This window comes from Python bivittatus, unplaced genomic scaffold, assembly GCF_059951505.1.
Source record: "Python bivittatus isolate LINGU-HERP-01145 unplaced genomic scaffold, Pbiv_v1 ctg000840_np1212, whole genome shotgun sequence".
NCBI classification, from domain to species: Eukaryota; Metazoa; Chordata; class Lepidosauria; order Squamata; family Pythonidae; genus Python; species Python bivittatus.
The window spans coordinates 6,288,173-6,305,595 of NW_028277113.1; the positions used below are offsets into that span (position 1 = coordinate 6,288,173).

The following is a 17,423-nucleotide window of genomic DNA, read 5'->3' on the forward strand; positions in this document are numbered from 1 at the left end:
AGTTACTAATTAGATTTGACTAATTAAAACCTTAATATTGTCTGGAATCTTCTCTAAGCATAGCTAAGGCCTTTCCATTTACAGAACTACTGCCACCCCAGGATTGCCACTGAGCCCATGTGATTACACCCCTCCATCTCTACTTGGCAGCAGAGTTAATTTCATCTCCACTGCGCTGCATTGAATTGAATTGCTGCCAAAGTAGTTTCTCTCCTCTCTGTTTCAAGAGCAGGGCCAGTGCGGCCATTTCACTACAAGTAGTCCTCGTTTAATGACTGCCTCATTTAGCAACCACTCACAGTTACAATGGTGATGAAAAAGTAACTTTGCAACCATTCCTCACATTTAAAACCTTCACATGTCTATAAAGCAAATGAAAGCTAAAATAAGATTGTAAGCGCAATCATAGTTTCACTTAGCAACTACTTTGCTTAACAACTGAGCTGCCAGTCCCAACTGTGGTTGCTACTTCCTTTAAAATGAGCAATGAGGGGCCTCTTTGAAACCATCTTCATAGTAAACTGCTGCATTGCTTTGAAATCACAGAAGAAGCCAATTAAAAAGAACTGAGTCCAGTGATGGAGACCAGATAGACCTGGTTGGCTGTCAATTCACACTTCCATCATCAAGTGTTTTGAGGAGTACCATTGTGAGGAAAATCACAATTCACTTTGAAAATGGTTTGAAGAGGCAAAAACAGGGCCTGGATGGAAATACCCTCACTTTCTCTCCAACCTGAAACATACTAAATGTTCTTGACTAAAGGCCATGCATGGCCAGAGTAAATGGAAACATAATTTATTTATAAATACTAATTTATTTAATAAAAATACAAAAATATAAATATACATATTTATATTTGTATATATAGAGATAGATAGAAAAATATGAATCAACACAGACGTTTTAACTCAATAAATATGGCAGTAATATTCATTCTTGTTTTTTAAGTAGTCAGATTATTTTATAAGATAGGGTACGGTATAGGGTACAGTAGCAGGGAAAGTTGAAGCAAAGGGGTATTTTTTTTAAAAAAAAGTTGTGTTCCCAACTCCTCCTGAAAGGCACAAAAAGCCTTTTAAGATATCTTCCCCACCCCACCCCCAATTAATGTTGACTATCCTCTTTCTAACCTCTTAGGTAAAGAGGATAAAATATTACATTTGTCTTTAAAAAAACAAAAATAGCCATTTTCATTCACACTGACTTATTAAGCAAAATCTTACTAAGACATACACCTATTTTTTGTATTTTTTTTTCCAAGTAAGAGAATATAGGCCACTTTAATCTAGTTACAGAGGCATTGATCTCATCAGCAAGGACCCAGTCACAAAATGCTATTTTCAGGCCATGATCCAACAGTCTCCAATGTCAATGAGGTGCTCCTTCCATGTAGGACTTCTCCCCCTATCTAGTCTCTATAGTTACAAGGAATACTCCATGTGCATATGCTGGGGATCTATGCACAAGGCCATTGCCCCCACCCCCAAGGAGGGGAGAGGAGAGGAGAGGAGAGGAGAGGAGAGGAGAGGAGAGGAGAGGAGAGGAGGGGAGGGGAGGGGAGGGGAGGGGAGGGGAGAGGAGAGGAGAGGAGAGGAGAGGAGAGGAGAGGAGAGGAAAGGAAAGGAAAGGAAAGGAAAGGAAAGGAAAGGAAAGGAAAGGAAAGGAAAGGAAAGGAAAGGAAAGGAAAGGAAAGGAAAGGAAAGGAAAGGGGTCCCTGCTCATGCACTGGAAAGCTGGAGCTGCATCAGAAATGTTGAAGAGGACAGTTAGTCTTGATCACTCTCATCTCCACCATACATATCTGCTAACTTTTTAAATCGTGGCCCCCAGTCACTCAGATAGTCATAATCTTGATTTCCACCATCTGTGGTAAGTGATTCCAAAGAACTAAGTGAATTTGCTATAGAATCATTCCCTTCATAGGCATATGTTGCTAAAGAGTCATAAGGGGGTGCAGTTGGATCCAAATCATTCTCCTTTAGTCTTCGATGGATAAAATCTTGGATATCAATGTTTTCCCACAAAGATGCTGTCCTCCTAATCTGGAAAATAGTTTCTGGCATCACATCTCTTCTCATTTTGCTTTCTTCTCTGGCTTCAGGGTTTCTTAGCGTGCCGATATCAAAGGCTTGGGTATCTTCCTCCCCACCTCCTTCATCGTTGTAGGTTACAATATTGTCTCGGACATCATCTTTTGAAATGATCAAGGGCTCTTTTTTCCTCTGGCGCTTCATTGCAGCAAACAGCACAACCAAAACTGGAAGACAACAGCAACAATACAAATGGGTGATGAGCACGAAATAGGAAATGAATGGTCTTAGGGACAATCTTGGCAAAGTTAAGAACCTCTGAAAGGATATTTGAAATTCTGGGGAGATGTCAGAAGTACTATCATAAGATGGCTGCCATACTGTAAGTAGGACCATTCAGAAAATGGGGTACGGCCAAGCCAGGAAGTTGAATTAATTAAAAGAAAAGCAATATAAGCATATAATATTAATAAGATTCAGGCATGCACCTTTAAAAAGTGATTATTTTCTCCACCACACCTATAAATAGATAAATTAATTTCTTCCCCTTGTCTGTAAAATAAATGACATATTCTCACCTTAATCAGGTGAATTACACCTCCCCAATCCATATTCCTCTCTCTTCAAAAGAAATACATAGAATTACATGATTGTTTCTCCAGTTTTCCAATACATTGTACATGGTTCTGTTACTTGAAGTTTTACATATACACAGTTAGTAAATAGAGACCAGAATTAGTTATCCTTGGTAAAATATTTTGTATCTGCATTTTTTTGGTATGTGATTCTGTTTGCAGGACTTTTTTGGAGTACTTTCTATATATTATATGAATGTACAAAATAATGGACCAAAATTTTAAGAAAAAAAAATCAAGGTCTCATTACCTTGAACCCCCATGAATAATAAGGACCATCTTTATTGAAATTTCAGCTTTAAAATAACATTAAGAAAACAATCCATCCCAAAATGGATCCAGTATATTCATTTTTCCATTCAATATGTTGTAAACTGTTATATGCTGCCTGTACTATCTCGTCTACAAAAAATAGATTTTCTCCACTTTCTGTAATATTTGTTTTATTTGGGGTTTAACTCCCTTGAAACGTGTTTCCAATTTTCCCCATATATCAATATATCAACTTTTTAATAGGATATAAAATACTTTAAAAATGGAAATGTTGAAAAATGGCACACGTTTTTATTAATTCTTTTATGAATTAAATAGAAAAATCCTAAAATAGGTCCCCCCACCCCCCTTTTCCATCCTGTCATTCACACTCCTTGTCTGGATCTTCTTCTTTTCCTTCTTCTCCCCAATCTATCTAGCAATTCCCCTCATAATCTTTCCATTGGGGCAACAGAAGTGTCCTGGAGACACTGGAGGTCATCTGTGAACATGATGGCATCTTTGTGTATCTAGAGATTTAGACAATAGCACTAAATCCTATGTTCTTGAAAGCCCTTTTATATATGTTGTATCCATGGATACCAAATGTCCAAAGAAGGCTTTCATTGTACTGAGAATCATTTAAAATGTTGCAGAAATAAATTGACTAATATATGCAGGTGGCTTATCTGGTCTGGTCTATTCTGTGCAGAATGTTTGAATGCAGCACTGATTTCGGGGGGGGGGGGGGGGAGAAGAAGAAGCCTTACAGTGCTTGTTGGAACAATAGCTGGATTCTTTTTTGTCTTACGTATAGAGAGGACTCACAGCGGCTCTTCAGCCTGCACAATCAGCTCCCTCTAGTACTCTTCATCGTTGTGGTAAGGAGCAATACATCAAGTGTCACACCTGAAGATTGGCACTTTATTTAAAGAGCAGGTTTTAACAGCTTGAACTTTAGAGAACATGCTCTCTCATTAGGATTTGGATTCCTTATGAACTTTTGAATTACCTCCATAAATGTAATCTGACAGCGTGTGTTGAAACCCTTTCAACAGTTACTTAAAAATACCTTTTTGGGGATTGGTTGTTGCTTTGTCTTTCCAGCCTACAAACAACACAATCAACATTATCACAACACTAGGACTGAAACTGTTCAAACTGTTTTGAATCTATTCTCTCTCTGGTTTGTGTGTGTGGGGGGGGGGGGGTGTTGAGCCCGCCTTTTAATTTTTCCAATTAAAATTTTACATTTACAGAAAATGAACTTTAAATTTCAGCAAACCAAAGAATCATTTGGCCTTTCATAACATATTACAAAAACTGCCCCCCAACCCCAGAATTAACAAATTATAAAACAATCAGCAGATGAATAAAAATAGATAAGGGTAAAACAGAATTTCAAAATATGAAAACACAAAACTTATATTTGAAAGTCCAGATTTAGAGCTGAGCTGCTTTATCAAAAAAAAAAAAATTTTTTTTACATCATCGATTCAATACTTTTCTAATACCTGATACATTTTCTTGTTCTAAATTTGGCATAGGAAATCTTGGGAATGAAATCTCTCTTCAAGATTTTGCCTGAATATGTAAGAGATTTAAATTAAATAGAGGATAAGGCTATATGTGCAGCTCTTCTACATGCAATCACCTGAGTGATCTGAAAAAGAAGTATACTTGCATTCACTTGAGTGTGAGAATAAATCTTGGTGTCATCTGAGACCTTAATAAATCAAAGTCTCTGATTGCACAGAGAATTGTGTTTGTTGAATTCATGGAGGTCAGGGAGTAAAGCTCCTGGGTGCATTCCATTCTCTACCCACAGTTATCAAAGGCAAATTCTCAGGTACAATAATTCAGTGGATTATTGTTAAATATACTATATTAAATATAGTGATATATTTATATATTAATAATTATTATATTAATAACATTACATAATATAATAAGTAATAGTCATAATAAAATAATAGAATTAGCAATGTTAATATTATCACCATCCTCCCAGCGGTATAATTCATCTGATAAACAGCTGATTTTGGTGCAACCAGGTAAAACTGTCCTTATGAGATGAAAGGAGATCCCGACATAACTGCCTTGAGCTCCTGGAGAAATGGCAGGCTATAAATTTAAAATAGGTAGATAGGTAGATAGGTAGATAGGTAGATAGGTAGATAGGTAGATAGGTAGGTAGGAAGGTAGGTAGGTAGGTAGATAGATAGATAGATAGATAGATAGATAGATAGATAGATAGATAGATAGATAGATAGAAAATACTAACTTTGATCTCTAGCAATTCTGTGATTGACTGATTTAACTTTTTGTCAGTCCCACTAGGTAGACTAGACCAGGAAATCAATTCCATAGGAAGGCTAAAACGACTTTTATTGAGATTGACTGTAATAACTAAATCTTGCAACTCTGATTGTGCTGTACCTCCTCCTCCTTATACTTCAGTGAATTAGGGAGGCGTCTAAACTTTATCTCATTCTGTACTTAAAAATGCTTCCGCTCCTTTTGCCTAGGTTATAATTCCTGCACATCAACATCATATTTCTTGGCCTCTACATTTTTAATTAAGCCAAGCCAAATGGCAACAGAAAATAAGACCAGTCATCACTGACCACCCACCATTATTCCTGCTACAAATTAACATCAGCCATCTCTAATTATGCCATCTTTAGTATCAGATATCAGAACTAAGCCAACAAACTAAACACAGTCCATTGGTGATACATGATCGTCCACCAGCATCTCAGTAAACCTCTGGATCTTGCTGCATCCTTGGCTTTCCAAAACTGAGAGAGTTCTCCAGTACCTAAGAGCTTGAGAACTTACCATTTGTGAAGGCCTGGATTAAGGAGAAAATGTGTTCTTCTGAAAATGTGGTCTCTTTTAAATAATTTCCAAGTACAAAGAAGGAAAGGGCAAATGGTCCACTTACTCAGCAGAATAATAATGCAGAGCAGGATAGCAATGAGTGCGCCTGTGCTCAGGCCTGCTGGAAGGAGCAAAGCTTCAGCGTTACAAGACTGCATGTTTCCCCTGCTGTCACAGGCACACACTCTGATGCTCAGTGTGCCAGTGCTACTCTGTATGGGGTAGTCATTGTCAAATATTATTACTGGCAGGACATAGGTGCTCATTTTACTGCGGCTGTATCCATTCCGTCTAGTTACAACTCCTGCTGTGTTATCTGCATCAGAAGAACCGAAGAAATGTAAAATTATATTGAAAACCTTTCAGCAAAGGAATCAAAATGTAACATTGAGAACCAACAGTTAAAGCCTACCTTTGTTATCTACAATAGAGAAGTTTGGATGGACTGTGTATTCTGGCACCAATTCAAAAAAAAATTTGTGTCCACGAGGTGGTTCATCTTTATCCACAGCACTAACAGTTTGTATGAGCTGCCAGGAAATAATTATACATTGTCAGAAAAACAGAAGTTACATCTTTTGCTTTGTAGCATAACCTATTCAGATAAATACCTGTAATGGTTTAGAAAGAACCACATGGACGAACTTCTACTATGGTTCTTCTGAGTTTAAACAGATTTACATAGAAGGGAGCTCTAGCACAATTTCCAACCACAGTGAGGGACTGTTCCTTGTGGCTATCCATCTGTTGCTCAAACATAACAGCTTTCAAGCAAAGTGCCAAATAACTTTTGTGGGTTTCTGGAAGCTAATGAGATTTTTTTTTAAAAAAAAATAAGGATAACAAATGTCCCTAAAAAACAGCTTTCTTACCATTACCAATGTTCCAAAAATGTGTAATCACAGGGAAGTTTTGGTATATCATGAGCCATATTCACAGTTCAAGAAGGGCATCAAGGAGACCTAACATATTTAGCTGGTATCCTATGTGTGAATTATAGCATATTGCCCAGAATATTTTACACTATGCATGATGTTCATGATAGATAAGTTTCTTTTTTAAAAAAGCCTTTTCCCCCCTTTTCTTAATTATTGCACTTCTCATATATAATAACCAAGGCTATCTGGATGGGTGGTGTACAGGTGAATGAAACATCCATAATGCAAAATCATAAAACAATGACAGCAAGGCTGTAGAAAAGAAAAACATTAGCAACAGGAGCTGAAAACCAACAGCAACACATAATAATCAAACCAAATTTAAAACTAGCCACACTGCAGGAAAAAAAAAAGAAAGAAGAAAGAAAGAAAGAAATACAGAACTTAAGAATACCCATCCAAGGGTATTGAAAGAGTGGGAGAAAAAAAGAATCATCATTACCCAGTGCCCAGAAGACTCACATAGGAGGTAAGTCTTTCTCAGGAAGGCATTCCACAAAAGGTGTACAAGAACTAGCAGAAACTTTAAACAGAGGCAGAGCAATGACCTAATACACTAAGATAAACCGGGGGGAAGATGAACTGGAAGCCTGGTTCCAACCCAGTTATGTCTGAGATTAAAAAGAAGCAAAAAAAAAAAAAAAAATTGCACCAACTTTCATACCAAGACAAACTGATGGCTAGTGCTGTTGCCAAACTCCTGGCATAGTGCAGTCAACTCAGCTAGTTCCAGTTAATAGCCTAGTTTTTCCAACTTTAAAAAACAACCCCTCCTCCAAAAAACACCCCCTAACTTAAAATTGTCAGACTATTTTCAAAGGCAGTCCCATACTTAACATGTTAAAATAAATCAAAAGGGGCGTTAACAGAGTGTGTTGAACTGTGGCAAAGATATTTCTGGCAAGTAATCACCTAGTTGGTATATTAGGCTAAGTTAATCAGAAGTCCATCAGAACCACAAAGCTACTAGTGATAATGATGGATTGAAGAAACATTCACAAAAAATATATCTTGTCTACATTGTATCTCAGATTCCTGGCTCTGCTCCAGTCCATTGCTTTGTCCATGTCTAGATCAGAACATCAACTGTCTCACTTATTCTAGAGGAAAAGGACTCTTGGGACTCCTTTTCCACCCCGCCCCACTGGCAGAATGGGCAGGCAACTATTTCTGGAGGCCAGAATCAGATGACATTGCCTTCTGTGAATACCTTACTCCCTGTCAAAATGACTCCAGGACTTGCTTTTCTGTTCTATTTCTAAAGTACACTTTTCCATTTTATATTGCCTCAAGTCCATTTCAGATAACACGTCAGCAGTTCATTGACTACTCTGTAGAGAAAAGAATGCCACTTCAACTGACTCAGTGCCTACTGTGTTCTCTCTTACCTTTTAAATCTGCCTTTACCAATTCTGTAATAACATAATGGTTACTACACTTGTCTTTTAAATAGAAGGCTGCTGATTCAAAATCCAGCAGAAAATTTTTAATTACTATTTTTACCCTTCCTCCTTTTTAAAAGGGATTCACCCTCCAGCTCCTTGGTGACTGGTGTACCACTGGGAATATTGCCATCTATGCAGTTACTTAGCAGGTAAAGGTAGGAAGCTCAGAGAAAGAAAAATAGTATTAAAAATAAATTATACCAGGTTTTGAACCAGCAACCTACTATTGAGAAGGCATTAGCTTTAACCACTGTGAAATTATAGCACTTGTGACAATAGTAACTCTAAAAAACAAGAAAAAGAAAAATATTTTCAGAAAATAAATTCTTTGTTTAGAAATTTTCTATGTGGTTCTTCAATTCTAAAAATATCTTTACAGAAAATGCAATTATCAATTAATGAGGGAGGATTTGGTCTTCCAAATCTGGAGCTGTATCATCATGCTTACTATTGTCAAGTATTAAATAGTGGAAGCCAACAAGTGGTGTTAATTTTCCAATTTGGACAACTTTGGAATATACATATATAACACCTTTGGACAGATGGGCAGTATTAGGATCAAAATACACTAAAACTCTAATATCTCTGGAAACAATTTCATCAGTTAGAAAGCTATGGAACGTAATGTCTAATAAAAAGGGATTTGACCCTTTTTCCCATGCCAAACTGACTTTATGGGGAAACCCAACTTTAAAAATTGGGAAAAAGATGGTGATATGGAAAAATTGAATGGGAGCAGGGATATTGACTTTGGACCAACTGATTGAGGATGAAGATGAATTTTTAACATACTCTGTCTTAAGAGATAAATATCTACCACATGTAACCCAATGGTAATATTTACAATTATAACATTTGTTAATAACATTGTTTGGACCAGCAGCATTTCAGCTTCTGAGACACCTGAGATAGTAGAACAACTTGTTAAATCCTTTAAACTAAAAAACCTACTATTAGTTTGTATAGATATTTGTTATCAATAAACAATATTGATATGCAGATGCTAAGGGATGAATGGAATAAAGAATTAGAGGTTTCTATATTGCCTAGACAATGGGAGAGTGTCTTAACTTCTATACCAAGAGTATCAGTGGACCTTAAATTACGACTTATACAACAAAAAAATAATGTTTAGAATTTATTGGACTCCACTACATCTGTATAGAAAAGGACTGCCGAAATCAGCATTTTGTTGTAGATGTAATAAGGACAATGCTTCTTTAAAACAAATGTTTTTACAATGTCCTATACTTTTCAAGCTTTGCGAGAAAGTACTGGACTTTATAAATATGATTGTGCAACAAAAGCTAAATTTTTCAGAGGATAATATTCTTTTGAACTATATACCTAGTTCATGGAACTTGACAATTGGACAACATAAATGGATTCTCCATGCCCTTATTGTGGCCAACAGACCAATGTTGCAGTATTGAAAGATAAATGTATGGCCCCATTTAATCAATGGATTGAAGACTTGTTTGCACTTGCTACTTATGAGCAGATTGTCTACAGATGTAGACTTTGTATGGACAAGTACAATGAAATATGGGACTCATTTATACAAAATACACTAGGTTAAAAAAAAAAAGGATAGTCATATAACTCTATTAGAAAGATATATGTACTTGAATAACATTTATATTAGATAAGCATACAAACTGGATACAAATAGTACACAGAATTGGAACTGTGTACTAATATAATGATATATTAACTTTTTTTTGGTTGTACTTTTTCACTTTTATGTTAAAGCATTTTTATGTATTTCTTCCTTTTATTAAAAGGAAAGAACATGAGAAAGAAACAGTGGAGTAAAAAAGGTATTTTTTTACATGCACGTGCATTTTAATGCTTTAGGTTTAGCTGCGTATATGTATTTGATGTGTGTGTATATACATGAATATAAGCACAAACACATACAAATATATAGGCCCAGGAAGATACCCATAGGAAGGAAAGTAGTTGGCAGATACTTTCCTGGAACAAAAACGTAGGAGGGTTCAGCAACAAGGAGTCCTCCTTGTCCAACGGGAGGACAATTGCAAGCTATTGCCAAGGTACCTCTCTCCTGGATTTTCTTAGGCTGGTTTAGAATCAAGTCAATCTGAACATAGGACAGCTTAAATGATAAAAGTATGGATATGATGTTGTTTGGTTTGAAAATATCCTTTGTGGTTTCTTTACAAAAATCTTATAAGAACGGGAAAAAACAGTGCTTCCAAGGAAAGACCACAGTCAATTTAAAGCACGAATGATGAACAGGAAGCATCTCCTAAACCCACCTTATCTAAATAATATTTCTGGTTCTTAGGCCTAGAAACTCATCTTTGCATCACACACTTTTCTTTTTTGTCTTGCAAATCCTTGCCTTCTGCTTCCCACAGTGAACTTAACCTGCTACTACAATAATGTATGCAGCTCAAGTATACTTTCTGCAAAATCTGTGCATTGCTTTGTGTTTTATAGTAGGGATTCTCCTAGAAATCCATAAAAATGGCTTACTCCCAGGTGCAGCTAGTAGGTTACAGTGCACTGAAGAATTCTCAGTACTCTGTTTGGCAAGCTCAGGAGTGACCTTCTGAAATCTCCAGCCACTTTGAGTGCCTTATGTTACAATTATAGCCACTCACATGTGCTACCCCACCGTCAAACAGATTTCAAGTCCCTGTTCAAGTCCTTGAGATGAAACAAAATGCTCAGCTAGAGTTGGAGAGGGCAGTGTGAAAATGAAACACAGTTGAAGATTTCTACTGGCAGACAAATCTAATCCATTTTGCCTTTCACTGAAAAGACACCAACATTGAACCACACAGGTAAGCATGGAAAAGTGGCAGGAATGCTCCACAAGCCAAATGCACAATGAAATCTGTAGGCGGCAAGGTTTCCTCCATCTCAGCACCTCATCAACCTGTCGGCAATGTTCTGACACACTTCAGAGTGGCTAGAAATAAAATTCAGGATGGGAACAAAGTTGATTCTCAAAGGCTAAGTCACCAGAAGCAGGGAATATATTTCTCTTCCAGCTATAAAGCAACCCTTCATTTTCTTCTTCACTGTGACAAGAAGAAGAAGAAGAAGAAGAAGAAGAAGAAGAAGAAGAAGAAGAAGAAGAAGAAGAAGAAGAAGAAGAAGAAGAAGAAGAAGAAGAAGAAGAAGAAGAAGAAGAAGAAAGTTTCCTCCCACTTTAAATTGTGTTAATCAGTATTCTGCATGTTAATAAGGCTGACTTCTGGTTCACTGGTTTTGAATGTTGTTTTTTTTTTAAATATCTCTAGGATATTAACATTTGTTTTTGCATGCAGCTTCCCTAAAATTCTTAGGCTTCAATGTAAATGTATTAGAAACTGCTTTCAATGCAATTTCTCTGATTATTTATTTGTTTATAAAATTTATAAACTGCATCACTCCATAGTCTCTAGGTGGTGTACAAAATATCTCAAAGTACCATATAGAAAGGCAATACTATAAAAACAATAAACCATAAGCATAACAAAATTATATTAAAATATAATAACATTATGTTATTTTATATTTTATTTTAATTGACTTTATCTTTTCTGTAAACCGCTCAGAGTCACTTTTTAATGAGATGGGTGGTGATAGATAGATAGATAGATAGATAGATAGATAGATAGATAGATAGATAGATAGATAGATAGATAGAATATTTGAAGCAGATCTTACTCAAACTGCTTAATCTCAAAGGTCTTCGTCCTTCTACAGAAGGCCAAAAAAGGGTAGAGGCCGTTCTTGGACTAAGCTCTTCTTAAGGAAGAAGGCAGTCATTGAGAACACCTATTTCTGTGTCCTCTCAGTTGTATCTCCTTATAGGAGGAGGCTTTGAACCCAGGTCAGGCAAGCAGAAATGTATGTATGTATGCGTGTATTTTCCTGCCTTTCCTTCAGGAGCTGAAGGTGGCATGTATTGCATTCCCTTCTCCCAGTAGCAACCCTGTGAGATACATTGAGCTAAGATAGAGTGATTAGCTCAGAATCACCCAGGGAGCTCATGTGGTTGAGAGTGAACTTGAACCTGGGTTGTCCTGCTGGCAGTCCAACATCTTAACCCTACGCCACTCCAACGTTTACTGAGTTTTACAGCATTTTAAATTGCTTTGCTTTTGCTCTGTAAAATTTTGATATAGATTTTTAGTATATACTTTGTTTCAAATGTAAGGTGGTGTTTTTCTCGTTTGTTTTTGGTTAACATGCTCACGTGTTACTTTCAGACACAGTTTTCGCATTCATTTTTTACAAAGAACTGGTTCTTCTGTACAGTTTGAATAGAGAAAGATGGAGATTAGCAGTCTCCATTCAGTATTTTCATCTGTGTTGCAGTCCAGTACATTTTGGCAGATCATGAAAATTACGCCTATAAAAATGTGTTGTGGAATTTTAATATAGTTTTTTTTTTCTTTTGTTGTTTGTGACATAAGCCTCATTTTAGGAATGCTTGTCCAAACTGACATTTTCCAGACATGTGGAACTCCAGTTCCCATTTTTCCCAGCCAACATAACATAGTCAGCTAAGGCTGATTAAATTAGTAGTGTAAAACATCTGGAGAAGAGATGTAGAGGCAGAGGCAGCACTAGCGGGCATAGGCTTTTAAACCTTGATTGAGACGGGGGGCCACCCACTGACTTGGCTGGCCATACTTGTGGCTCAGGGACTCATCTGCCACCACCAGGGTCCTGAAGGGCCACTGGCCCCAGACACCATGCAAGAGAAGCCTAGCTGCTTAGGTATCCCAGTGCCGGGAGCACATGTTGCCTGGGCACCTTTGTGAATGGGCATCCCCACAGGCCCATTTTCCAGGAATGCTTCCAACATGACCCCACGTCCCTCCCTCCCTCCAGTTCTGCCACCACCCCTAACAGTGCCTCCAACACAGCCTCCACCTTAACCTGGGAAGCTGCCACCAGCTCTCTTGCCTCGCCCAGTAATGGAGACCACCATGCTGCTCACTGTCCCGCTGCCTCCTCCCCACCTGGGCCTGGCAATCTTCCTTCAGCAGATGAGGCTCCACCTCCGTGCCACTCCCACCACACACATCCCAAGCCTACACCCTCACCCAGCATCAGGGGGATGTGAAGGTCAGCTGTGGGCAGCGGGGGGGGGGGGCAGAAGAGGTAGGCAGCAGAGTGCAGGGCAGCCAGAAGGGGAGAGTTGGGGGGGAGATAAGTGGGTTAGGGTAGTTGAAGCAAAGGCAAGAACTACAGGGCAGGAGAAGTGTGAGGACTCAGACTAATAACGGCACTGTCCTGGCCTAATGCCCACAACTAGGACTACGGGAACTGCTGTCACTAAGTGGTGCAGTTGTGATGTTTCACCTAATGACTGCATCACTTAGCAATGGAAATTCTGATCCCAATTGTTGAGGACTACCTGTAGTAGATTAATTTCATCTTTCACTGTGCTAGGCTTTCCCATGTTCATGCTTCTTACCTTGCACATTCCCACTGTAATTCTCTTTGCAGCTCTGGGTTTTCTTTTCCTGTGTAACAATATCAGGAACTAGATGTCCTGAAGACCTTAATCAAGCCATTAATTTCCATTAATGAAAGATGAAAGTTCCTCAGCTCTTTTTCAGTAGCATGCTGACTGCCATCTGTCCTGAGGCACCCATAATCAAACACTATATTGTAAATCATGTTACATTTTCCATTCAATTGGTGTTCTTGGTGAAATACAGAAGTGGTTTGCCATTGCCTTTTCCTGTGCATATGGAATGATGCTTTTCCCATTGTCAATAAAGTGACCATTCAGCTCCAGCATTTTCCAATATCACTGTTGCCCAATAGACATTCTTGCTTCCTTTAGCTAGGCACCTGGGATGACCTTCATACCTTGGATGACTCTGTTAGGATTATTTATTCTTAACATTTCTGATGTTCTTTGCCCATGGCTCCCAGGAACACCTCTCTACCGTGATAAGGCAGCAGAGCAGGACTTAAGGGGTCCTTTATCATCAATACAAAATTACCAAATCTACAAACTGACAAAAAGTTCATAGTTACCCACTAATCATAATAAAGTTAATTTTGTCACTGGTTACTTCAACTGAATTAAGTCCAAGGATAATGTTTTTCACTAAAGGCAACTGATAAACTAATGGGGAAAGAGGCATCCATTTAGTAAGTTACAGAACTCATGTGATTGCCATTTGCAACCTTACCTGTCAGCTTCCCCAGAAAGTCAATGGGGAAGCTGGCAGGGAAGGTCGCAAGTCACTGGGGCAAGTCTCCCCCACCTGTGCATCCTCCCCCAGCCCCTCTGCACTCGCATCGTGCCAGCCATTCGCACACCCCCATGCACCCTCCCTGACCCATGCCACACCCTTGCAGATCCTCCCTGACCAGCAAGGTGCCCTTTGCAGATCCCCTTGCACCCACCCTGACCTGCACAGCACCTCTTGCTCACCCCATTGCACCCTCATGCACCCTCCCTGAGCTGTACTGCACCTCTCACGCACCCTTGTGCACTCTCCCTGACCCTCCCTGACCCACACAGTGCTTCTTGTGCATCTCACACCCTCAATCCATGCTGTACCACTTGCATACCCCCACGCACCCCCTTGCTCCTTCCCCCACCTGGCAGCAGCAACTTACCTGCCTGCAGGCCTAGGACTTGCAACTTCCTGATGGCTTTCCCACTGACTTTGGGTGTGAAAAGCTAGTGGAAGTTGCCTCACCTAATGACCATGGGATTCATTTAACAACAGCAACCGGGATTGTCATCGCTATGTGAAGTAGTCGCACTTTACAACTTCATTGTTTAGTGCTGGAAATTCTGGTCCCAACTGCCACTGTAAGTTGAGGACTACCTATAGATTATCTCTGTTGTCCATTGTATAGTCCCTTCCTTTTCCCTTCACCTAGCAAAAATGGAACAACTCATGCAAAATAGTGAAAATGGCAGAATCATGCTTTTCTTAACAGTTTGTTCCATTCTTTCATATGCAGATTGCAGAAACTACAGTGGTACCTCGGGTCACGAACGCTTCTGTTCACGAACAATTCGGGTCACAAACAGCACCGTTCGCAAAATTTTGCTTCCGTTTGCGAACTCCGCATCAGGTGACGAACAGGATCCGCAGCCATTTTCCCTGCTGTGACACGTGGTCGTGGCTTCCTGTAGGGAGGGGGACTGTCCCTCCAAACAATAACCGCCTCCCCACCCGCCTTCCTGTCCTCCACGCCAGAAGTTGCCTCGAGCAAGGTTAGTGTTCTCTCTCTTCGTACTGTACTGTACTTTGTTTCATATTTTTGTGGTTTTAAAAAAAATTCATATGGTTCAGAATGGATTAACCGTATTTACATTGAACCTTATGGGAAAATTTGATTCGGGTCGCTACCAAAATCAGTTGGCGACCAAATTCGTAGGGGTCAGAACAGATTAATCATATTTACATTGAACCTTATGGGAAAATTTGATTCGGGTCACGACAAATTCGGGTCGCGACCAGAGTCGCGGAACGAATTAAGTTCGTGACCCAAGATACCACTGTATTTGGATTTGCCCCATGCCTATCCCTGAATAGGAAGAATGAGAGTGGAAAGAATAGCACCCAGTAACATGTCCAATAGGAGATGGCACCAGTTGTTCCCCGTCAACAAAGCAAAGAAGCACCATATCTTCTTTTAAGAGTCAGTCAATTGCTTTGAGAGTTTGCACATGTGTTCTGAGGAATTTTGTTTTTTTGTTAACTCCTTGTTTGTTTTTACAAGGTGAGGTATCACAGTTTGGACTGAGTTGCATTGATACATAACTACATCTGAACTAGAAGTGATTTGAGACTTGGATAATTGGATAAGCATGAATTGATTCTGTTGCCTCCCTGGTTCAAGAAATATATGAAGGAGATATCTGATCTGAATTAGTTGGCTGCACTTACATTCATTTCACTTAATAAATAAATATTCTTTATTAACTCCAAATCTAACCCAGATCTTCATTCTGGTATATATGGTACTTTATTGGCTTACTTCACATATAATGTTACATTTTGAAACAGCATGAACAGCTTTAGTTCATAGTTTGCAACAAGATTGGTTCTCCTAGTTTACTCTCAACTACACAAGAAGTAACCCAAGATCTAATAAATGTTCATGGAAAGCCATTTGCTAGGATATTATAGCCTATGTAAACTTTACGTGATGATGGATGGGTAATGATGGGGTGGGGGTGGGGAACCAAGGTGGGTAAATGAGTGTCCAGACACTAATACATAATTGTGGCATTGGAATAATTATGTTATTGCATGCTTGTTGTCATTTTGGCACCACTGCTGTTTGTTGCAGAAGCCACTGTAAGAAAGTATAACTCTTTATTCACACTTCCCCCACTTGCTTGTTAAATTCCAGTGCTAGCTTTTTGTAACCACAGAGACTAGAAAAAGTGATATATCACCAGTCAAAATTATTGGTCTCTGAATAACAGTCATTCTTAGCTATTAACAATGTTTTATCTTCTCAATCTTTATATAATTCACCACATAAATGCACTGTCCCTTTCTGCTTATACTAATACTGTTTCTAAGTGTAGGTCTTCTCTGTAATACTGATGGAGGAAAATTCTGATTCATCTTCTCACATAATAGAGTTATGAAAAGACTATGAATAAATACTGTATATGTTAGTAGGCACTGAAAATTTTGAATATACTGTGGGGTACTTCTGTTATTTCACAACAAAGGACCATGTTGTGAAAGATTATTCTGGCTTTGAACTGGTGATTTTGCTTTTCAGAATTGCTGTTACTGCTTTAATTCAGCCTACGTTGACAACCGCAGGCACAATAATCCAGATAGGTGTCTAAAAACTGTCAACAGTTTTAATTCCTGTGTCAAGACTGAGCTCTGCAACTTTTCCTGAACATTGTATAAGAAACGTTCTCCCATACATATAACAAATCAACTATTTACAGATTTGTAGAGGCTCACAAAAGCAAGATAAGCAAATGAATTCGGGAGACATGTAATAAGATCTCTTAAAGTTCTGGAGAATTTAAGGAGGAATTGTCCCCAAAAGTTAAATTTCATCTATTTATCTTAGGAAAATTAGGTCCAGATTATAAAATGTCAGCTCTTTCGAGTCTTGTTGAAATGACCTTGAAATTTTGCATTGATATTTTCTATTAAACATGACAATATATAAAATACATATCCAAGGAAACTGATTCTATAAAGCACCATGTTTTCATATCATCATCCTACTAAACAAATTTTTTTTATAAAG

General features: G+C 38.5%; 1 protein-coding gene across 1 annotated transcript in view; it reads right to left on the reverse strand.

The window, feature by feature from the left end:
- Positions 1-1,555: 1,555 nt before the first annotated feature.
- CDH9 (cadherin 9) overlaps positions 1,556-17,423 on the reverse strand; it is a 145,265-nt gene continuing 129,397 nt past the window's right edge. The window contains exons 10-12 of the mRNA XM_088130755.1: positions 6,216-6,333; positions 5,868-6,119; positions 1,556-2,260 (exon numbers count right to left, since the gene is read on the reverse strand). Of these exons, the coding sequence (XP_087986881.1) occupies positions 1,770-2,260; positions 5,868-6,119; positions 6,216-6,333 (861 nt within the window). The 3' untranslated portion in view covers positions 1,556-1,769. The remainder of the gene's footprint in view (positions 2,261-5,867; positions 6,120-6,215; positions 6,334-17,423) is intronic.